Here is a 24500-nt window from a genome sequence, read left to right as displayed (position 1 = left end):
AGGGGAGTTCCACTGTACAAATGAGTTGCACATGTTCAAATTAACAAAGTTAGAGACCTAAGTCAAAGAATAACAACCAGAAATCAAAGTGAGTTTGAGAGTTATGAAGCAACAACAGCACAAGTAGTAAATAAACTACAAACTTTCTGAGTTGAACTACACAGATGGTACGCTACTGCTGCCGAACACTACAAGCAACAAATACATCTAGAAACTTTTCAAGTTAAAAAACTACACAGATTGCTCCTGCAGTTGCAGTTGGATTAATAACTTGTATCATACTGCATGTATTGGAAAGTGTGTATTCTGAAAAATGAAACAGAGTTTTCCAGCCTCTACAACAAACAGCAAGAAGACTAAAAAAACAAGTCGCGTAAGGCAAAATTACTACATTTAGTCAAGCTGTGGAACTCAGAGGAAGGAAACTGAACGCACTGCATTTTTCACAATGACTGTAGTCCGCCGCTTGTGCAAAACGGAGTGAAACTGACGAGCCTGTTCAGCGCAGTAGTGGTTTCGCTGTGCTGCATAGCACGCTTTTCTGTACCTCTCTTCGTTTTAACTTTCTGAGCGTGTTTTCAATCCAAACATTTCATATCTATATGTTTTTGGAATCAGAAACCGACAAGGAATAAGATGATAATGTTTTTAAATCGATTTCAGAAATTTAATTTTGATCATAATTTTTATATTTTTAATTTTCAGAGCTTGTTTTTAATCCAAATATAACATATTTATATGTTTTTGGAATCAGGAAATGATGTAGAATAAGATGAACGTAAATTTGGATCGTTTTATATAAAATAAAAGTATTACAATTTTCAGATTTTTAATGACCAAAGTCATTAATTAATTTTTAAGCCACCAAGCTGAAATGCAATATCGAAGTACGGCCTTCAACGAAGATTGCTTTACAAAAATGTCAATCAATTTGATTGAAAAATGAGGGTGTGCCAGTGCCGCCTCAACTTTTACAAAAAGCCCGATATGACGTCATCAAAGGTATTTATCGAAAAAATGAAAAAAAAACGTCCGGGATATCATTCCCAGGAACTCTCATGTCAAATTTCATAAAGATCGGTCCAGTAGTTTGGTCTGAATCGCTCTACACACACACACACGCACAGACAGACAGACACACACACATACACCACGACCCTCGTCTCGATTCCCCCTCCATGTCAAGTTTTGACAAAAGACACAAACTTATCTTACAGTCAAACCACTAGTAAACGACAATACCCTTAACCTCCAATGAATGAAAGTGATGGCAAATGAGGTGCGCATACATGAAACTGAAAGCAAAGGGAAAAAAACACCCTAAAATACTTCTGCAAAAGAAAAATGTAAACATTATAAATGAAGCAGAATGCAAAATAAAACCACTCAAACTTTTTTCCTATTACAAAACAAAAAGAATAAAAATAAAAGGTGTGGGAAATGTGCTCCATGAGATGATAGAGCTAGATGAGATGACGCGTGATGTGTCCCAATGCCGCGCCCCCCTTCAGCCTGCTGACCTGAATGCTCCAGCAACACTTTGGCAAAATCTGTCGGGAGGGATGTGGTCAGTTCGTCAGGTCTAACGACAGACTCAATGAGCTGTCTGATGTCCCAGTGCAAGGCTGCGTCCACATGCATTGCAGCGGACAGAATCTCCGAGTTCTTGTCCTGGATGCCCGCACAGAGCAGCAACAGCAACACCTGAAAAGCCAGACAATGAAATGATGAATTACGCAACACATTCATTCACAAAACAAAAGTCTGACAAAATATGCAAACACACCAGAGTTCATGTACGCACACAACTGTGTGAGGGCTGCTCAACCCTACAACAAGTACAAGGACATACAGGGAGATGCCAGAAGTATTGCATATCAAAAGATAGCAAGGTAATGCAGATTAATTGTGCAACTTGGCAGCTCTCGCCTATTGCGCAAGTAGTCTATAGAAGTAAACCTGCACTGCAGTGCACAACATGACAAACTGATGACTGCATGCACTGGCCCTAAATGGTCAATATTTTACACTAAACTCTCCCTTGTACAGCTTATACTAACATCTCATTTATATGAGAAACTGAAAGGCAAGAGCATACAGGAATTTGCAAAGAAAACAGCTTGTTCTGCTATCAAAGCCGCAACACTAATTCACACTGACCTTTGCCACTTGCTCCTCAAAGCCATGCTGTGCTACTGTTTCTGACAAGATGCTGAAGTTAGCCAACTGGCCATTGGCAAAGCTTGTATTGTAAAAATCTGAAACCAACCAAATCACATGCACATCAACACTGGCCAAACTCTCATTGTAAAATTCTGATGGCAGTCACACTCACTCAAAGATGAGACGACCATCAACAAAACTTGTAAAGTCTACAGATTCGTTACCAACCACTTAGCCAGAGTACAAAGGACCATTTGATACAACGAATAATGTAACAAAAACGAATAATGTAACAATTGTTACATTAATTGTGGCGGATGTAGCTTTTCCTTGAAATTGCTATCGAGATTTTCTCTATAAATATAATTCACTTGGAAACACTAGACTGATAATTATTGTGATACACACAAATTCGTGCGTAATGATGCGAATGACCCTTCACCAAGTGAGGTCAAGAACAAAGGGTTTATAAGACTGTGCAGGCATGGAAATTGAAAAAAGTAAAAACGGCTAAGTAATATCAAAGTCGACGGCATGCCCCCCCGAACATTTTTTTCTCCAAAGAACCCAAATTGTGCAATTTGGTGTCATCTGAGCTCCAAATTTGCCATTAAATTTAAATTCAGTTTTCAGAACCATTTTTGCCTCTCCCATTTATTTTTTCCGCGAACACTTCTGCTTTTTCGGCGGAACATAAAAACATTTCGGCGGAAATTTGCCTTTCGGCGGACAATTCCCATGCCTGATAAGTGTCCAGGAGAAATTATTTTTGCTTTCTTACATTCGAGGCTATTCTTATCGGGAGACTCCGGATATATATATACATATATATATAAGAAATATTTTTCTCTTATCGGAGGAAAAACAAATGTCATCATATTTATGGAAATGCATTGCATTATATATGCCCGCAGGCAGGTGCATGAATGTGTATGTGATAATGAATATTTATGTTTGTAAATGTGCGTGCAAATTAATATGTGTATTTTAATGTGTTATTCCCGACTTGTAGTAGGGTTTGGGACATACACATGGTGGCCGCCATTATTAGCCTCTGCTTTCCCATGTGTGTGGGGCTTCAAACCTCCTGTTAAAATACACGTGGAAAAAACACTTTTGGACAGGAATTAAGATACGTGTCGTCGCGGTTTTGTTTGCTTGTTTTGGGATGGGGTTCCACATCGATACACACCGACACATATTTTGCAAGCACAAGAAGAGTAATTGCTATCTGAGTGTAAATATTCAGAATTATGAACAATTTGTTTGGTTTTTTTGCTTAACGCCAGCCGACCACGAAGGGCCATATCAGGGCGGTGCTGCTTTGACATATAACGTGCGCCACACACAAGACAGAAGTCGCAGCACAGGCTTCATGTCTCACCCAGTCCTAGCACTAACCCCATAATGCCAGACGCCAGGCGGAGCAGCCACTAGATTCGAAAATTTTTAAGTAAATTTTCATTTCATTAATATACTTACCCGAATCACATAAAAGCATTGACGCAGTCTTACATGCAAAAGGTCTGAAAAGGCTACCCGTCTTAAACAATTTTAAAGGGGAGCAACCCAACACAAAAAGTGTAAACAGGCAAGGTAGTGACCATCTACCCAGGGAGTTACCTCCCATCTAGGGTTATGTGACGTCACTTCCCCCTGTAAACACCACATGCTTCATACGACTTAAAAGACTAAAAATCATATGCGGGGTTGGCGGGAGGGCATACACTATGTGATTCGGGTAAGTATATTAATGAAATGAAAATTTACTTAAAAATTTTCGATTAAATTACATATTCTTACTCCGAATCACATAAAAGCAGATAGCTTCAACAAGGCGGTGGGAAAGAAAAATCCAACTCACTCTAAAAACCTTGCCAAAACCCTGGCCTGCTGCCAAAAGGTCAGGAAAAGGGCCCAGTGAGAAAGAAAAACTAACTCACTCTAACCCTTGCCAGGAACTGGCCCACTGCCAAAAGCAGAAAAGGACCTGAGAACCATCCTGATTGACAGTCGTGATGTCTCTCAGGCAAAAGTTGCGAAAGACAACATCAGAGAGCCAGAAATGTGTGCCCAGCACTTCTTCCAATCTCCTGGACCAAGCGACCCAGAAAGAGAACCCAGCCTTGGATTAAGCCGAGCCGAGTAGAGAGGGAAAGACAAGCTGCCCCCCCCCCCCCCCCCTTTCGGATGGAAGGAAATGCACATGCACCGAAAAAACGATCTATGCATAAGGTAGTCCGATCAGTGAGGTGAGGGACAAACCTCGCGGCGACCATAAGACGATCACGCCGAAGTAATCAAACTTAGGAATGGCGTGAAGCCCAAGTCGGTGAACCTCTTACTTCCGGCCGAAACTGGAAGCAGCTGTCGCGGACGACTGCTGACGTAAGTCGAAGCTCGAACCGGGCGTGACAGTAGCCTGTGCACTAGCTGGTGAACCTCTTACTTCCGGCCGTAGCTGGAAGCAGCTGTCGCGGACGACTGCTGACGTAAGTCGAAGCTCGAACCGAACGTGACAGTAGCCTGTGCACTAGCTGGTGAACCTCTTACTTCCGGCTGAAGCTGGAAGCAGCTGTCGCGGACGACTGCTGACGTAATTCGAAGCTCGAACCGGACGTGACAGTAGCCTGTGCACTAGCCAGTGAACCTCTTACTTCCGGCCGAAACTGGAAGCAGCTGTCGCGGACGACTGCTGACGTAAGTCGAAGCTCGAACCGGACGTGACAGTAGCCTGTGCACTAGCCAGTGAACCTCTTACTTCCGGCCGAAACTGGAAGCAGCTGTCGCGGACGACTGCTGCTGAAGTGACCGGTGACCCAAAACAAAATGACTAAAAGCCAGAGTGTTACGGAACAGTCTGCTTGAAGGTAAATAAAAGAAATTCAAAAACCCCAAGTAAACTTCGTAGCCAAAAACCTGAGAGAGGAGATAAGCCACAAAGAATGACTCCTCCAACATGCATTGCCAAAGACAATGTCCCCTCAGGAAAATCTGAATGTTACTTCCGAGGCCAACTCAAGCGCAACTTAAGTTTGGACGAAACACCAGAACACGTCTGATCGCTAGAGAAAGACGGAGTCAGACTCTGCGAAAGACGCCCAGGACCAAGTCCAGCAGCTTGTGGCAAACTGAGAAGAACGGGGAAGCCCGAAAACAGGAGCCCCACTCAAACGGCAATCGTCCTATCTCATCTCCTGCCTAAGATGAAATAAAGGAAAGAAAGTCGAAGTCCGAAGCCACAAGAACAGGGAAAACAACAACCATCCCGCCCACAGGTGGAATGGCTGTTGCACCAGCCGAGGCTAAAAAACCCTGGATGCCCTAAGGTCAGCCGCTGTTCCGAAACTCAGACGTACCTAGAAGCGTCTGTGAAAGAAACAACCTCTCCGGTAAAACCGGAAGTGCCACTGCAGCAGCCCGTGGCTGAACTGCTGTTACACAACTGAGGACTGAAGCTGTAGAAACCGAAGGACAGCGCTAGCACCGACCAGAAGAGACCTCAGCGGGTGCTCGAGCTGATGGGCCTAGACACCGTGAAAGGATCGGCTGACGCATAAATAAATATGCACTCATTAGATCAATGGGAGTCCCCCGACCTCACCACTCCCACAAACTATTGGCTGTGTACAGAGACCATCCAATGAAAACTTGCAAGGAGAAGACCCGCCCCGCCATCACCAAAGTGGAGGGCGGAGGGGGAGGGTGAGACCGGGGGCACTTCCTTGGGGAGAGAGGCTAGCCTAGGGCTGCCCTTCTCCCTGCCCAAAGGTGATCTAATTCTCGAGAATCAGACAGAGACTGCCCATTGGCCGCCTGCTGAAAACATCCCGAGGCCCGAGCCTGCTTCCCGTGAGGAGGCTAGCTCTGCTTTAACCCTTGTAGAGAGAAGTCAGAGATCCGCTGATCTCTAACCCACGGGATCTACTTTGCTTTCTGGTAAAAACACCGAAGTTCAAAAAGCAGATCCCTCTACTCCGATCAAAGCCCAGATGTCCCTCCTAGCCTGCTCAGAGACCTGAGCATGCGAGAGAAACAAGTCCTCCCTACACCCGACTGTAAAGCGAGGTGAAGGGAGGACAGCCTCTTTGTTCCTCGTTCGCCTTAGCCAGGCTGAACGAGTGGAGATGCCATCAGTGTCCTGACACACACTAAGCGTGAAATGTTTAGTGACTCCAGGAAAGAGCGCGAGAGCGCTCCGACGATCATCTCCGAAAAGGAGGCAAATTCCAAAAACTGACGTCCAAATTCCTCTAAGTTCCTGCGTTCCCATTAAGGTGTACGCGGAAGAGCAAGACGCCAGCAAAATCCGACCCAGCTTCAGCCAAGAGAACTTCCTATGACAGGAAGAAACAAAAGACGAAGCCTGAGTAGCCGAAGACAGCCGAGGCTGCGCGTGTTCCGGAACTGACCCGTGAAAACCGAGCAGCAGAACCGGAACCCGTGGATACCACTTCCGGTAGGAGATGGCCAGCCAAAACCTGCGGAAGATGGTACCCACATTGAAGGTGACTATCAAACCGGAAGTAGGAAAAACTCCTCCTTCGCGGAACGGAAGTCCGACATCGCTGAATGCAACCAAAGAGGAAGCCAATGTCCCTCCATAAAAAATCTGGAAGTAATCTCCATCGAGGCCTCGAGAGAAGCCGAGAGATTCGACAGAACGTGTCTGGTCTCTGGCTAAAGGCTGTATAACAGAATAGCCCAGAGACCTGACACTGACCGAAGTCACAGTTGCAAGTGGAAAGCTACTGAACAGGATAACCGGAAAACCGGAAACCCGTTCAACCGGAAACCGTCCTGTCTCACCCCTCCCATAAGAGGGTAAGACAAAGAGGAGGTAACATCCGAAGCCACCAGAACTGAATAGACAGTAGACGCAACACCCGACCAGTGAAGTGACTACCGTCCCGGCCGAGGCTGAAAGCCTGCATGCCCATAGGCCAGCCGACGTTCCTCACTTCGCTAACAGTGATAGGAAGGAGAACGATGCATCCGGACAAAGCCGGAAACGCAACAGACAAAACCGCACAATGCGGAAGCAAATGTTGCGTGGACTGAGGACAGAAGACCGAACGCCCGTAGGCTAGTCCGCGGTCAACTCCAGTAGAGACACACAGTGTAATCGCAAAGGAGGACCTATGCTCCCGGTAAACCGGAATGACGACTGTCCGGATGTCCGTAGGACGTATCCTGTTCCTCACTCACTGACCTCCATATAGGTGCAGCAGGGGGAGGAACGGCAACTCCGGGCTGAGCCGGAAAAGCAACGGACGAAGCCGCATAAACGGAACCGCCTGTTGCGATGACTAAGGCCGAGGCCAGAACGCCCAAGGCCAGTCAACGGTCAACCCTAGCCATGACCTCTGTGAGTGCACGGGATGGAGGACCTTCGTTTTCGGGAAAACCCGGAAACGCGACTCCCGAAAAGGGAAGCCGCCCTTGCCTATTCACAGCCGTGCACGCAATGCAAACAGGCTTAGAAAGAGCAGAAGATTAAGCAACGGACGAAGCCGCATACAGCGGCAGCGTCTGCTGCGAGGACTGGGGCCGGAAGCCCGGTTGCCCGAAGGCCAGTCCACAGTCGACACCAGCAGGGACCTTCGTGGGTGTGCCAGATTGACCTTCGCTTCCGGGAAAACCCGGAAACGCGACTCCCGCAAGCGGAAGCCGCCCTTGCTCAGTCACGGCCGTACACGCTGTGCGATCAGGCCTAGAAAGAGCAGCATATCCTGACTAGCAGGAAGTTTTGCAGTCGACACCAGCAGGGACCTTCGTAGGTGTGCCAGATTGACCTTCGCCTCCGGGTAAACCCGGAAACGCGACTACCGCAAGCGGAAGCCGCCCTTGCTCAGTCACGGCCGTACACGCTGTGCGATCAGGCCTAGAAAGAGCAGCATATCCTGACTAGCAGGAAGTTTGCAGTCGACACCAGCAGGGACCTTCGTGGGTGTGCCAGATTGACCTTCGCCTCCGGGTAAACCCGGAAACGCGACTCCCGCAAGCGGAAGCCGCCATTGCTCAGTCATAGCCCTCTCGCTATACGATCGGAACTAAGACGAGCAGCATATCCTGACGGGCAGGAAGTTTGCAGGTAGTGAGCCTGCGACCAAGAACTGTTGCTCAAAAGAGAGCGTCCGGTGGCTTCACGAGAGCCAGTGGAGCAGTTCGACTTACCGTCCATGCCCCCCAAAGGGGCAGCAGACGCAGCTGAAGGCCCGCGGCCGGAAGCCGTGGCCGACAGGAAGCCAAAGAGTGGCCGTCACCCGCCGCCGGCGGAAGTACAACGCTGGAGACGGCGTGTGAAGCTGCACTCTTCCCTCCCAAACTGCGAAACTCTGGAAAAAGAGAGCAAAACAGTATAGACACCAGAGCGCCGCGCTCCGATGCCGAGAGGGAAAGCAAGAAGCAAGACACGTCACAGACGTGCTAAACTGCCCCCCAAATTCATTTGGGGCAGAATAAGTAACGGACAAAGCGGTTATACATGCTTAGTACGAAACAACAACAAATGCCAATGGTCTGAAAGACCAATGACACACACCTAGCCATGTTATCTCACCGTCAGACACGCTGACGCAGACAACAGGCGGCAAACAAAGAGTTACTGAAAATTAACAAGTCCAAAACGGACGGAAAATTTAGCAACTACAACAACCTTCCTGTCAAACTAATGACTAAAAAAGGAAGCGCTTACCAACTAACAAAGCAGAAGGCAAGTAAAGAGGTAAAATAAGGTTTACCTATCCAAAATATAGGCCGTGCCACATTCGCCGTCAGCTAAGCTGACAAGCAAACGTGGAGCCCCAAAATGCGTTACTGAAAAAATTTTACAAGTCCGCAAAAACGGACGAAAAGTCAGCAACTACAACAACATTCTTGTCAAAATAATGACCAAAATGGAAAGAGCTCACCAAACACGTAAAGGCAAGCCGTTAAGACGGGTTAGGCGGCCGGTGGGTGTCCTTACAAACACCAGCACTAAGCCACACACGGAGCCAAAAAATTCGACGACCTCTCTGCTGTAGGCTGAAATGTCGTATGAAGCATGTGGTGTTTACAGGGGGAAGTGACGTCACATAACCCTAGATGGGAGGTAACTCCCTGGGTAGATGGTCACTACCTTGCCTGTTTACACTTTTTGTGTTGGGTTGCTCCCCTTTAAAATTGTTTAAGACGGGTAGCCTTTTCAGACCTTTTGCATGTAAGACTGCGTCAATGCTTTTATGTGATTCGGAGTAAGAATATGTAATTTAATGCCAATTTTAAAGTCTTAGGTATGACCCGGCCGGGGTTCTAACCCACGACCACCTGATCACGGGGCGGACGCCTTACCACTAGGCCAACCGTGCCGGTATTATTATGTACAATACCAATGAATAATTATTCAAATTAGATTGTTGTTTGCTTTATTAAGATAGAATTTCTTTATTGTTTATTGTTTTACCAATATTTTTGTTTGTTACAGGAATAGAACAAAAGGTCAATGAAATCTATTTCTCTAACACAATACGAGCTATGTTAAATCTGCACTAAAGATGGGATTTACCCATTCTAACAACAGAATATTTATGGTATGTAGGCTACCACAACGCAACAGTCTTAATCTTGTTTCTTTCATTAAACGGGTAACATTGTTTTTGTACAAGCTCAAAACCGAATTTATATTTCCAAAATAGTGCTGTAATAGGTTTTCCTACTGTGTTTTGTAAAGGATTATTCGGATCTGCAGGGAATTCATGAAAAACGTTTGACAGCAAATGTGTGTAGTTAAAGGCACAGTAAGCCTCCCGTAAACCATCACAGATACTGTTAGGCTTTTACACATAGTAAAAACACGCTTTCATTTAAACACTCACCGCTTGTGAACATCCAAGGTGCCCTCCGTAAAGAGCGAGCAATTTTCAAAGAATTTATTTTTGCATGGTTTATCTTACCCCTGAGCCATCGTGAACTCGTGTGATCCAGTTTCCCTTTTTCACAATGTTGTCGTCAGTTTGTAATTCACTGTGAGCTTATAGATCTGCAATAGCACGTTATTATGTACCTCTGACTATGCACGAAACAAACGGCTGTGGTTCACAAGAACTCTAGCCATGGCTTTTGACTGTTCAGAGGAACTGGCGATATGCATAAACCGTCGTCTGCTACGAGAACCACGACCTTGCGTGACCCTGCTTCCGGGCTTTTCTTTTTTCAAACTTTCAAAACTTCGAATTGTACTGATCTTATCTTGATGAAAAAAGAATTCTTTTATGATTTAAGAATGTTTGTGTAACAAGCTGTCAATTTATTATTTATATTTTAAAAGTTAGGTCTTGCGCCAAAACGCACCACTGTCCGATTGTGTGAGGAAACAATTGGCAAAATTAATTCTTTGAAAATTGCTCGCTCTTTACGTAGGGCACCTAGGATGTTCCCGTTCGGTGAGCGTTCAAATAGAAGGGTGTTTGTACTGTGTGTAAAAGCCTGACAGTATCTGTGATGGTTTACGGGAGGCTTACTGTGCCTTTAACCCGTGATTTGTAAAAATGTAAAAACATTTTACAAATCACGTCAAACCTAAAACCGCGATTTGTAAAAAGTAATGCATGCCTTTTATTATGATTAATTTTTCTTGTTTAGAGCCTCTACGCCGAGTGGTGGGGGTGGTTTTAGATCCACATCCCATTTTGCCGCCGTGCCATTTTTTGCCCCATCCCATTTTCGCGACATTTCACAAGCCAAGCGTCATTTTACTAACATGTCATAACAGTAGTGCGACATCCCATTTTGACACCATATCCCATTTGGCCGCCATGCCGTTTCACCGCCATTTCAATTCGCCCCCATCCCATTGTCGCGACATTTCAGAAGCCAAGCGTCATTTTACTACCGGGTCATAACAATAGTGCAACATCCCATTTTGACACCATCCCATTTGGCTGCCATCCCATTTTTGATTTATTCTTCTTGCCAAGCCTCACCATACTACTATACTGCGTTATTCAACTAGGAAGACATTCCGTTTACGCGAAATCCCATTTTTGCCACAATCCAAAATGTCGCAAAATAGGGATGGCGGCGAAATGGGATGACAGCGAAACGGCATGGCGACAAAATGGAATGTGGCGCTAGTGGTATGACACGGTGGTAAAATGACACTTGGCCTGTGAAATGTCGCAAAAATGGGATGGGGGCGAAATGGGCTAACGGCAAAACGGGATTGCGCCAAAATGGGAAGTGGAGCTAATGGTACATGACATGGTGGTAAAATGACACTTGGCCTGTAAAATGTCGCGAAAATGGGGGCAAAATGGGCTAACGGCGAAACGGGAATGCGCCAAAATGGGATGTGGAGCTAATGGTACATGATATGGTGGTAAATCGACACTTGGCCTGTAAAATGTCATAAAATGGGATGGGGGTGAAATGGGATAACGGTGAAACAGGACTAATACTAATAGATCCCTTGACTTTGGGGTAGCGCGACTCTGTTACTGCTAGCTTTCCACTGTAAGCGACCCGAATTTCCAAACGATGGGACAAAAAAGTGATGACATTTTTTTTCTCTCAATAGATCCCTTCACTTTGGAGATGATGAGTTAAATATCGGGTGCATTTACGTGATTTGTAAAACATTTTACAAATCGCGGGGAAGGGTGGTAGAATCAGAGTATAACGGCGTGTGTCTATCTGTCTGTGCATGTGTGCGAGTGGCGTCACTAATTCTGCAAAAAGCATGCATGCCATGTGAGTGACATGTGATTTTTGAGAGTGGATGCTAACCCTAACCCGAGACTGTATTATGAACTATTTTAAACTTTTTCTAATCTAAGTCTGACTTTTTCTAAGTTGAAAAAAGTTTGTTTGTTTGTTTGTTTATTTGTTGCTTAACGTCCAGCCGACTACGCAGAGCCATATCAGGACGAGGAAGGGGGGGATGAAGGGGGCCACTTGTCAAGCGATTCCTGTTTACAAATGCACTAACCCATTACTTGTGTCCCAGCAGGCTTTAGTAAAACTAAATTAATACCTACTGGAAGATTACCAGTTTCCAGTATGTTAAAATAGGCTTAACCTATCTACTGCTGGACTTACATCAGAACACTAACAGATTAAACTATACATGAATCGCGAGACAAGCGGCAAGAGAAGAGATTTTTGGAAAAAATACAGGTGAATGAGCAAGAAGGCAGAAAAAAGAAAAGAATTCATGAAGAAAAAGAGAGCATGACAGGAAAGAGGAACCAAAAATCTATCTAACAGCAAACTAGAAAGCTCCTGCGGTTCCAAAAACAGGAGGGGCCTTTAATTTCATAACCGCAGTGCCCCACTGCGGGAAGTTGAAAAAAGGGCTACCCCCGAATAATGTAACAATTGTTACATTATTCGTTTTTTGTTACATTATTCGTCGTATCACCATTGCCAAAGCACCAAAAAAAGGTCTAAAAAAAACCCAGCACAGCTAGCTCTTAGTTTTAAAAGTTGATGGCAGTCAAACTCACTTAAAGATGAGACAACCATCAACAAAACTTGTAAGGTCTACAGATCCGTTACCAACCCCCCATTGCCAGTGCAAAAATGACCAGAGTCAAAGCACATAAAAAAAGGTAAAACAAGTCGCGTAAGGCAAAAATACAACATTTAGTCAAGCTCAGTCGAACTCACAGAATGAAACTGAACGCACCCGTATACTCGTAGCATCATCTGTCCACCGCTTGTTCTGAGCGTGTTTTTAATCCAAAAATATCATATCTATATGTTTTTGGAATCAGGAACCGACAAGGAATAAAATGAAATTGTTTTTAAATCGATTTCAGAAATTTAATTTTAATCATAATTTTTATATTTTTAATTTTCAAAGCTTGTTTTTAATCCGAATATTACATATTTATATGTTTTTGGAATCAGCAAATAATGACAAATAAGATGAAATTGTTTTTGGATCGTTTTATAAAAAAATAATTTTAATTACAATTTTCAGATTTTTAATGACCAAAATTATCAATTAATTTTTAAGCCTCTAACTCTAAGCTGAAATGCAATACCAAAGTCCGGCCTTCGTCGAACATTGCTTGGCCAAAATTTCAATCAATTTTATAAAAAAAAATGAGGGTGTGACAGTGCCGCCTCAACTTATTGAAAAAATGAAGAAAACGTCTGGGGATATCATGCCCGGGAACTAGTCTCATGTAAAATTTCATTAAGATCGGTCCAGTAATTTACTCTGAATCGCTCTACACACACACACACACATACACACATACACCACGACCCTCGTTTCGATTCCCCCTCTATGTTAAAACATTTAGTCAAAACTTGACTAAATCAGTAAATGTAAAAACCAACAACAGCACAGCTCTTAGTGTTAACCCTTACACTGGTGCAATTCCGTAACACATGTTACATAGCCACTGGTGAATTAACAGAGAGAAAAATAAAGAAAATACATGTAGGTCATATTTTAAAGAATGTGTTATCTTTGTGTGTGTGCATATTTGAAAAATACATGTTGAATAAAAATTGTACACAAATGAACATGGAACAACACAAACACAATTTTAGAGGGTCAGTAGCAAACTGTAATTGACGCACCAGGAGAAAATGAAGGATGACAGGTATTTTTTTCAGAATGAAGCTGCAGTTGATCATAAAGTACTCCACAGTCACCAACAAAAGGACATTCAGTCATCACACACTAGGCCTAAAAAAAAAATAGGTGTGGTTACGGTAAGGCCTAAAAAAAAAATAGGTGTGGTTACGGTAACCCGACCTACCCTATTTTTAGGGGCCGATCCTATAACTTTTTATTGAATTTGTCAAAAAAAACAAAAAAACCGAGTGCAAAAAACGCAATGAAAGCGAAAGCGCCCGTGTCGCACACTTATTTCCCTGTCAAGTACCGTACTTTCAAGCGCCTAATCCGTGTATGAAATACGAAAAAAATCAAAGAGACCGCTTGAGTACCAGTCAAACAACTTGTGATAATGCATGTTTCAGCTACTAGGTACTGCCCTGCCTTTGATCTGGCCGCACACACAGATTTCCACTCTGTTAAACTCGGTCACTGACCCGGATGCAGGAAGTGTTTCCTCTCTCAGATATGACAGGGGAACCACCTCTCATGGCAAAAACTGGGTCATTGACCCCTGGGAAGAAGGTCGTGTCTTTTAACAAGGCCACCCAGCTATCACAATGCCTTTGGTCACTGACCGGTCACTGACCCCGATCCAGGAAGTGTTTCCTCTCTCAGATATGACAGGGGAACCACCTCTCATGGCAAAAACTGGGTCATTTTGGTGCGCCCTATTGGCCCCCTGCGTCCAATGAGTGACTGGATTACAATTTTTTTTTAAAAAGAAGGGGGTGCGTCTTAGATAACAAAGCGCCTTGTCACCCGGAAAGTAGGGTAGGTTTAATTTGTACACATTAGAAAAAAAAGTAAAAAAAAAAAAAAAAGTGATTGCCTACCTACCTACCCTATTTTTTTTGGCTATGTTACCGTAACCCCACCTATTTTTTTTTTTGGCCTAACCCGACCTACCCTAATTTTAGGGGCCGATCCTATAACTTTTTATTACATTTGTCAAAAAAAAAAAAAAAAAAAAAAAAAAACGAGTGCAAAAAACGCAATGAAACTTATTGAAAGCGAAAGCGCCCGTGTCGCACACTTATTTCCCTGTCAAGTAGGTTTAATTTGTACACATTAGAAAAAAAAGTAAAAAAAAAAAAAAAAGGGATTGCCTACCTACCTACCCTATTTTTTTTGGCTATGTTACCGTAACCACACCTATTTTTTTTTTTGGCCCTAGTACAGTATCTCAGACTAAGAGTCACAAGTATCAGTATCTTCCTTGGTAGCTGTAGGTATGAGTAATCCAGGTAAGAATCCAGGTGAAAATAGCCTTCACATCAGAAACGTTTCAGTTGGTTGTCCATGTAACTGCAGGTACATGTACAACAAAAAACAAATGGAAACAACTCAATCTTTGCAATGTCCCAAGAAAGACTGCATAGCACGACAGAATGGCAGAGTACAGGTGATGTCATTATAGCAGTTCAGTTGTTACCAAGGGCGGGGATGTAGCTCAGTCGGTAGCGCGCTGGATTTGTATCCAGTTGGCCGCTGTCAGCGTGAGTTCGTCCCCACGTTCAGCGAGAGATTTATTTCTCAGAGTCAACTTTGTGTGCAGACTCTCCTCGGTGTCCGAACACCCCCGTGTGTACACGCAAGCACAAGACCAAGTGCGCACAAAAAAGATCCTGTAATCCATGCCGTATGGCTGCCTAAATGGCGGGGTAAAAAACGGTCATACACGTAAAATTCCACTCGTGCAAAAAACACGAGTGTACGTGGGAGTTTCAGCCCACGAACGCAGAAGAAGAAGAAGTTGTTACCAGCACCATCACGCGGACCACCTTCTGCTGCTCCCATCTGCTGCCCGAGGACTCTTTGGTAGTCACTTCTGGTGTGGTACACCTCAAAACAGTGGGGAATACACAGAGTGACTTGGCAGACTGCTTTCTCTTGAAGCCAGCTCTGTTTTGCCTTACTCAGTTACTGGGTTGCAAGCCACACATTCATGTTGTGGACGCTGTCTCCTGGCACCGACTGTGGCGTTGTTGTAGGTTGGTCGGTGCGTACCAATCATGCGTCTGGGGGGGGGTGGTTTGACTGCTTTCCTTCCTCTTGGTACTGGCTTTGAAGCTTCTGGAGAAGATGAGATCAGCTGTTGGACTAGCAGCTTCCGGAACTCATGATGCGACAGGGACACACCATCAAACTTGCGTTGTCCACAAGGTGGAAGTTGCTGAGGATAGCCTGGAACCTCACAAGGGACATGTTCTTTGTGAAAAAAGGAGTGGAGGTGATCTCATCCTGGCTCCAGTACTCTTCAATAGTAGGCTTGATGACCAGGCCTGTTGTAATAACCAGCGACAGGAAAACCTTCATCTCATCGAGAGTGACAGGTAACCAGCGGTGAAGCCTGAAATATGGAGATGAAAAGATAAATGTTCTATTTCATATTGGGTGTGGTTTTTTTTTATATACACACACACACACACACTCTCTCTCTCTCTCATACACGGGCATCATACATACAGTGCACACACTCACCCACATACATGTATAAGGCCTAAAAAAACAAGAAGGGCAAAGCCCATACGACTCACATGCTTGACCTTGACCTTTACATGACCTTGACCTTCAGGGTCAAGGTCAAATAACTAAACCTAGCAATGACATCATACACTAAGAACTGCTTTACACATTTTTCCTACCAAAATACATGTGACCTTGACCCAAGGTCATCCAAGGTCATGCAACACAAAGCTGTTAATTCAAGACATAGGAAGTACAATGGTGCTTATTGGCTTTTTCTACCATGAGATATGGTCACTTTTAGTGGTTCACTACCTTATTTTGGTCACATTTCATAAGGGTCAAAGTGACCTTGACCTTGATCATATGTGACCAAATGTATCTCATGATGAAAGCATAACATGTGCCCCACATAATTTTTAAGTTTGAAACAGTTATCTTCCATAGTTCAGGGTCAAGGTCACTTCAACATATGTGACTAAGTGCCAAAAGGTGCTCACAGAACAGAAGACGACTTTGTTTTACAATAAAAATGTTTCTAAAAACGTGTGTCTGCTGAAAATTGGTGTGTGTGTGGATGAATGTGCGAAGAGATAGTGGACATAATTTCGTGTGTCTGACTTGAACGGTTTTGAAGTTATCTTTGTTTAAAGTCAAAAATAACGCCAAAACCGGCCATCTGAAAAAGGACATCGTGATACCTCGTGTTTTGAATATGCCACAGAAAAATAACAAGAAGCACAAATGAATTGCATTTAGTTTGATTGAATGCCTGAAACATCGCTTTACAGACGAGACCAAACGTCAAATCTAAATCTCGAGAGAATTTTTTTTTTTCGATAACCGAATTTTAAGGTGTCGCACGCAAGATGTGTCGTCATCACGGCATACATTTTTCAATCGCAGATATTTACTAAATTTCTTTTTCAAAAACTCTGGAATTGATGTCGACACGTCAAGCGATAACGGTGTATCAAACTGCTGTCTTTCAAGTAATCCAGCAAAGACTGCAGAACTTTTGAACAGCATTTTTGAAAACGATTTGAAAATTTCGTCATATCTTGCGTGCGACAAAATGTTCGGTAATTAACGGTTATTTTCTTTTAAAAACAAAATTTACATGTACAAAGATCTACTTCATCTACGGAACCACGTGACACATTCTGTGTTCAAAATTTGTGAAGAAATCACGAACCACGAATGCGCTATCAAGTGTTGAAATTATGTCGTCAACATCTTTTCAGATCTTGCGTGCGACACCATCTTGCGTTCAACATAAAATGTCACTACCTTATCGAGTTTAATGGGTAAAACTAACTATTTGTTGTCTTAGTTTAATCTTCTTAATTAAAAGCGTAATAAAACCGAACTTCCAAGATGAATTTTAATTGAGATTAGCGAAAGAGCGGGCACGCAAGTCGACCTTAAAGTAAAAGAATGATAACACGAGCGTTTGTCCTGTTGTCTTGCGTGCAACACATTGTCCAAAAAGGAAAATGTATATTTTTCTCAGACGTTTTTTAAGTTGAAACCTTGAAACTTCACACACATTTGGGGTTTAATCGCCCCCATGCATGGTAAAAGTCTTGTTGACCCTTGTCAGATTTCAAGGTCACGGCTGGGTCACATGTGGTTCAGAAAACGGATGAAACATATTTTTTCAGAGATTTTTGAAGCTAGAACCTTCAAACTTCAAACAACGCTTTTGCTTAATGATTGTTCAACATGGAGAATTCAAGGTTGATCCTTGAGAAATGTGAAGGTCATAGCAGGGTCTCGCGTGGGTAAAAAAGAAAGGAAATTGTATTGAACTTCAATTTATATAAAACCAAAGTCTGGTTGATCTGTTTTAAGATTTAAGGTCAAATCTGTTATTTAAGGTCAAATCAAATAGAAATTTGTTGATGCTTAAATCTTTGAAACTTCCAACAGGTTTGAGGTTTGACAACTTCTGGACTTTGAAATCTGGTATGGTTGATCCTGGTAATATTAATTAGTCAAAACATCAAGATCAACAATTATAAAATAAGCACTTTCACCAATGTCAAGTGAGCAATAGCAGCAAACGTGAGTCTTATAAAGATTATCACTTTTTGTGTGACCTCAACTTGACCCCTCTGAATGCTCTCAATCATGGAAATTGTCAATTGACCACACTTTGATTATAACCAAACAACATCAAAACTTTGGAATGTGTGAAGTTTCAAAGGTGTTGCTTAAAAGGCGTTCGTGAAAATGACAATTGTATGTGTCTGACTTCAATGCGACCCCGCTGCGACCTTGACGTTTGATTTTATCAACCAGACTTTCATCATGTGTGAATGACTTCAAACACTATAAAACTAGTTGAAGAAATTGACAATTTTTCAAAGTTTAAGCCAGATGGCACTGCTGTGACCTTGAAATTTGACAAACATTAACCAGGCGGTCACCTTTTTTATAAAATATCCTTAAAGGATCCTTAACCTTACTGTGACCTTGGAATTTGATGAGGTTTAATTTAACTTGCGTAGTGTGCCAAGTTTCAAGGCCCTAGCTTCAAAAACATATGAGAAAACCTCATTGAAAAATGTATATGTTTGACCTCAACGCGACCCTGCTGTGACCTTGACTTTTTCAACCAGACTTTAATCGTGTGTGAACATTATACACTAGAACTGTGTGTATTTTCAAAGCTCGTGCTATAAACGCGCTGAATAAATTGAAAATATTCCACATTTGGACCAGATGTGACCCCGCTGTGACCTTGAACTTTGACAAAGATTAACCAGCAGGTCACTTTTAATGAGGTTTTATAAAAATGCTGAAAGTATGTGAAGTATGTAAAGTCTAACTGATCTAGTATTAAAACATGTAAGACGTGACAACGACAATTTTCCAGTTTGCAAAGGAAATTTAACCTCGCTGTGACCTTGAAATTCATTGTTGTTTAATGTGATGTGCACCATACCTGGAGGTCATTATACTTTGGTTGTGTGCCAAGTTTCAAAGCCCTAGCTTTAAAAACGTGCGAGATAACCTTAATGCTATGACTCAGTGCCGTTTTGAATGATATAACGAACAAAATTATCGTTATTTGTAAAATCATTTGGGTAAATTTATCTTTTCTTTTCGTAATTGGGTTCCAGCATCTGTTGTCTTAACAAAAATCACAATATCAGTCGTGTTTGTCAACTTTTATTTTTTAGCCCCTTTGTCCGCTTTTCGTGCGCACCTTTTGGCACTTAGTCATGTATACAATCCAACTTTAAAGGACCCTTGCGACCTTGACCTTGAAGCAAAGTCAACCCAACTGGTGTCCAAAGATAGGGCTTACATTGCCCTGTATAGCATACATAGCTAAGGTTGCCATTCTCGATAACTTCAGAAAAAAATGCGAAAATGTGAAAAATGGTCGTTTTTAAGACAACAATTACGGCCCCTGTGACCTTGAACTTGAAGTGAGGTCAAGTTGCCGCACATGTTTTTTGAGATCTTGTAACCATACACCATCAGGCCACATCAGGTGTTGATAGACTTAATAGTGTCCAAGAAATATCCAACGTTAAAGTTTTTCGGACGGACGGACGCCGGGACGGACGGACGGACGGACGACTCGGGTGAGTACATAGACTCACTTTTGCTTCGCATGTGAGTCAAAAATAGGTGTGGTTACGGTAACCCGACCTACCCTATTTTTTGGGGCCGACCCTATAACTTTTTATTACATTTGTCAAAAAAATACAAAAACAAAAAAAGTAAACGAGTGCAGAAAACGCAATGAAAGCGAAAGCGCCCGAGTCGCACACTTATTTCCCTGTCAAGTAGGTTTAATTTGTACACATTAGAAAAAAAAATTTAAAAAAAAAAAGCGATTGCCTACCTTCCTACCCTATTTTTTTTGGCAATGTTACCGTAACCACACCTTTTTTTTTTTTTTTGCCTAAACACCAACAACACCCCCCCCCCCCCCCCCATACACACTCATACACAACCATCCCACACAAAGACACATACAACCCCCTTACCCCTCTCACACACACACACACACCAACAAACATAACACACTTATAAACACTTCATCCATTCATAGATCTAAATATAGATCCCTGAACCAGTTGATGGCTGCATTCTGCTTGTCAGTCTTCTTATGATAGTAACCAGTCATAGTTCATTCTTCTTCTTCTTCCAATAATAACCACAGTCACACAGTTATTCTGTTGCCCCACACAAACAACTCGTCCTCCCCCCCCCCCCCACCCCGAACAGATCTACACACACACTGACACGTCAACCCAGACACACACTTCTGCTTGAGCACTCACACATGAACAGAAACTACTTTCATATCAATAGTCTAATATCGTTTTTCAGTAAAAACAAACTATTCACCTGGACAAAAAGGAAGAAGAAAGAAACGGAAGAAAACATGTTTGCAAGAGACAGAGAGAGAGAGAGCAAAAGTCGGTCAAAACTGACGAAAGGCTTACCGTGAGTGTGGCTTTAGAATTCCAGCGTCAATCTTTCGTTGAGCGTAGTGATTCGTTTGTTCGACTAACAAATCGCCAACAAACAGTCGGAAAAAAATCCAAGGGCTGTGGGTTTTCTGAAAAATCTTCGCCGACATTCAAAACAGTTTCACGATCAAACGGCATGTTGACAGTAGCCCCTTCCCCCCTCTCACTACTCCAGCCTTCTTGAACGTCTGCTTCGAAGTCTCTGTTGTTTGGGGCCTGATCTAGGTCCATAATGTCCCCAAACGAGCATTACATCTTGCAAATCAATGTAAGTGGCTTCTTCCCCTACTTCGTCAAGATCAGGATCGGCGAAGAAATCATCAAAAAAAAGTCTTGAAAAACATTGCGATCACGCCGTGGATCTATGGGAGCAGCCATTTTGGAGCATGTGCTACAGCTCAGCTGGGTGCCCTTTATGTTTGACACTCGCCTACTCAAATGTGCTTCAGAACTTGGATCTACAGGTTCAGGGCCCAACTGACCTTATTTCTATTGAATACAGATCTAAGGATAGGTTTTCGCGTCCATGGGAGGTAATCGGAATCGACCAAACAGACTGACGCAGCACCACGACATATGTCGCGACAACCAGATGACGGTATACGTAAAGTAGTGCGACATATGTCGCGACAACCAGCGTAAGGGTTAAAAGTTAAACCCCATGCAGCGCTAACTTTCACATACTGTGAATTGTAAACAAATAACTTGGCAACTTTAGCACAACCACCCTGTAAAACTCTATGTTCTTTATGACTATAAATATTGACAAAAAACAAAATCTGTACAGAGTTAGGTCAGTATAAATTTGAGGAAATGTGGAGCATGTATTTCACTCACCTTCCAGAAACTTCTGTGTCGCATGGACCCTCTCCTTGGTGGTAGGAAATTCCTCCAGAGTAGCAGTGCTGTCCCTGTTAGTGTTACAGAGAAAAAAGTTTGCTGAATTTATTTCGTGCTTTATTAGTCTTGACAGGTGTAACTGTAATAGTACATGTACAAAGATCTCTAGTAAACACAAAATCCTTTTAGTTTCAGATGTTAGCTGTGACTGAGTAACCATCTATGGCATTTTAAAGTTGCTTCAATCTCTCAGTCTCACAACAACAACAGTTGGGAGGCTGGAGGTCTGACATTAACAACAGCAAATGTGTATCCTTGTGGACTCAGATTAATCAGAAACCTCAATCTACTTTAGTATAGTATTTCTTACATGTACTGTAAAATGTTAATAAAGCAAGCCCCATAGTCAATAGTACTCAAGGACTGGGATGGGTCCATGTCAGTCAGTCCCATAACCTGCACAACAAAACAGAAAATTCAAAATGAAAACAAATTTGAATAATTCAGTGAGCAAATCTTCTTAGTTCCACTAGAATAAACGACCATATTTTAAGGAACATGCCAGCATTTTCTCCTGTAGTATGCAAACCGAAATGCAAAAGATGCAGAACAGCCTAAAACCATTTACTGGTACATGTAGTGATGTACATGTACCAACATTTGAAAATCTGTCTTAAGAGCCTGTTTCCATGCATGATAAGCATATAATTTTCTCTCTGACAAGTTTTCAATTTCAGTACTTACATTTACACTTTACAGCACTGGGCTTTTGTCCAAAATAAAATTTTGGTTCTAGTATGTAATATTATTATTGTAAAGTTATGCCATGTATAATTTGACTTATTCAAAAGAGAAATAAAAACACTACATGTATCAGCATTAGTACTAGCACATACATATGATGAATCATTATGCAATTGCAAATCAAGAGGAGTTATGTACAAATACTAATTTACAAGATCAAAGTAAACTTAAAAGTAAAACTTCATGCAGACTGAATGCAGTCAACTTACCCATCCGATTAAAGCTTTTTCTTTATGTTCGTCCATGGTTATCTTCTGTCTTCACTTTCAAAGTCTAAATACCTGAAAAAATGAACATTATTGTATTAATTAAATATATTGTGCATACATTTTTTATTTTTTTTATGTGAAACATGTCCAAATCAGGGCATAAGTTCTTTGATGACAGTGACACTCTGACTCATATTGGATTCCCTACTTATGGTGATTTACAAGGTGGACTATACTGGAAAGAAGCTCGATCAGGCTTGAACCATTTGTGACAGTGTTGATGTACACTCTTTCATTTTTAACTTCAAGACAAAAAAAATATATTTCTACTCGCCAGTGAGAAAGTGAATTTCCACATCCATGTATGGTTGTGGCATGTGGTGAATGACAATTTGATGGAGCGATGTTTCCTTTACCAAATCCTTTCAAATTATACGTTGTTCTCGCCGAATTGAAGCATGTTTGCTTGTCTGAATGCTGCACGCAAATTCAGGGATTCTAACAGATTTTACTGTCGAACCGCCATTTTGGAAGGGGAATTAACGCTAAGGTAATTCCAATCCATTTACGGCAGTCATGCACGTGGCGCCAGATTGAGCAGTATAATCTTTTCTACAGGACCTCCACTCGTGGGGATTCCCTGTATACAGGTAAAACGCCTACACTGCTACAGGAACTCCACCTAAAGGGAATCTTCCTCTTTTGGTCGACATAGACCCCATCAGCCTTACGACTAACTTTAAACTTACTGATAAACACACACACAAAACTCACACTTTCTCAGTTACTGTGTAAGGACACACAGACAGTAAACATACTGACAGTGACATACACAGAGAAACACACACATTTAACCTTCACCGTATCACGCTTTAGACTACACAGTGTGGATGATGTGGGTCTTGTACAACCCATACTTTCTAAAGAAGGATTCAACGTTAAAAGTCTCAACCAAGAACTCCCAATAGTTTTAGAGATACAGACACTTTTGTGAGGCTCTGGGTCGTCCACGACCCAGGAAGCATGGTGAAGGTTAAATGTTTTTTTTAAAACTTGTACTGTAGTTGTACCGGCAGACTGGGAATGGGATGTTATACAATAATAGTTTAATACATGTATCGCAAACATTTTTAATTCCATACTTTTTGGCTTGAACTAAATTCCCACACACCTACTGACCCAGATGGGTGCCAGAAACCTGTGAGAAAAAACTTTGTCTCAGTGAGTCAGTCACATGCCTAAAAATAGTAAAATAGCTCTGTCTCACTCTCAAACTACTGATGTCTTGATTCCCTTATCATGAATCAAGTGAGATCATAGCAAGAAATTATGTCAGCGAGACTTGTTTTGAAAGGCGTTTGATTACAGGATTTAGACTTAGTTTCAGTTTCATGTCATTTGCAGTCTTTACTCAAAAGTCAAAGTACTGATTGAGTGAACTGACAGTGACACATCCTCATCCTGTTAGGCATTGTTGTTGCGCATAAACAACTAGACCATTGCAAAATCCGAGTGAGCTTCTGCACAAAGCCCCGCAACAATTTCCATCAAAACGGGTTACAGCAATGTATGGGATTGGGAATCATGGCCAACAGCAGTTCAACAACCTCTTTCAATCATTCATCGTGTCAAGAAGGCCCCTGTCAAGAAAGGAAGAATACGCCAAAATGAGGCTTTCTCTCGTTCGTGGCAAATTTTGAACATTAGCACCTGTTCAAACCCTCACAAATTCGTAAGGCATGCCCACAACTTCTTATTTGACGTCTTCTGAATACCAGAAACAGCGTGTATTCAAAAACAAAGTAAAAATCTCACCGCCTTTAATATAATCCCAACGTCGATTTTGTCATGTTTACGCCATCATTTCGGCTTTGAATTTGAGCGCTCGTGACCTCGTTCTCA

The 24500-nt window shown here is 42.5% G+C and overlaps 1 protein-coding gene across 1 annotated transcript; it reads right to left on the bottom strand.

Moving 5' to 3' along the window:
* Positions 1-156: 156 nt before the first annotated feature.
* LOC138968000 (uncharacterized) lies at positions 157-24478 on the bottom strand. Its single transcript, XM_070340561.1, has 7 exons — positions 24414-24478; positions 22599-22670; positions 21956-22041; positions 21583-21656; positions 2161-2258; positions 1521-1704; positions 157-188 (listed from the first exon to the last, which is right to left on the bottom strand). Exons 2-7 carry the CDS (start codon positions 22632-22634, stop codon positions 157-159), a joined length of 510 nt encoding a protein of 169 aa, XP_070196662.1. The 5' UTR covers positions 22635-22670; positions 24414-24478.
* Positions 24479-24500: the final 22 nt, after the last annotated feature.

Source organism: Littorina saxatilis, linkage group LG6, assembly GCF_037325665.1.
Source record: "Littorina saxatilis isolate snail1 linkage group LG6, US_GU_Lsax_2.0, whole genome shotgun sequence".
NCBI classification, from domain to species: Eukaryota; Metazoa; Mollusca; class Gastropoda; order Littorinimorpha; family Littorinidae; genus Littorina; species Littorina saxatilis.
Note: the sequence above shows the minus strand (reverse complement) of the source record. Positions and strands in the feature narration are given on the sequence as shown.

Excerpts from the sequence above, each read along its gene's own strand:
- LOC138968000 (XM_070340561.1), bottom strand. The coding sequence starts at position 22,634 with ATGGACGAACATAAAGAAAAAGCTTTAATCGGATGG. Across the intron at positions 2,259-21,582 it reads GACACAGAAGTTTCTGGAAG|ATTTTTACAATACAAGCTTT; the intron begins GTGAGTGAAATA and ends GGTTGGTTTCAG. Across the intron at positions 189-1,520 it reads AGTGTTGCTGGAGCATTCAG|TGTTCGGCAGCAGTAGCGTA; the intron begins GTCAGCAGGCTG and ends TGTTGCTTGTAG.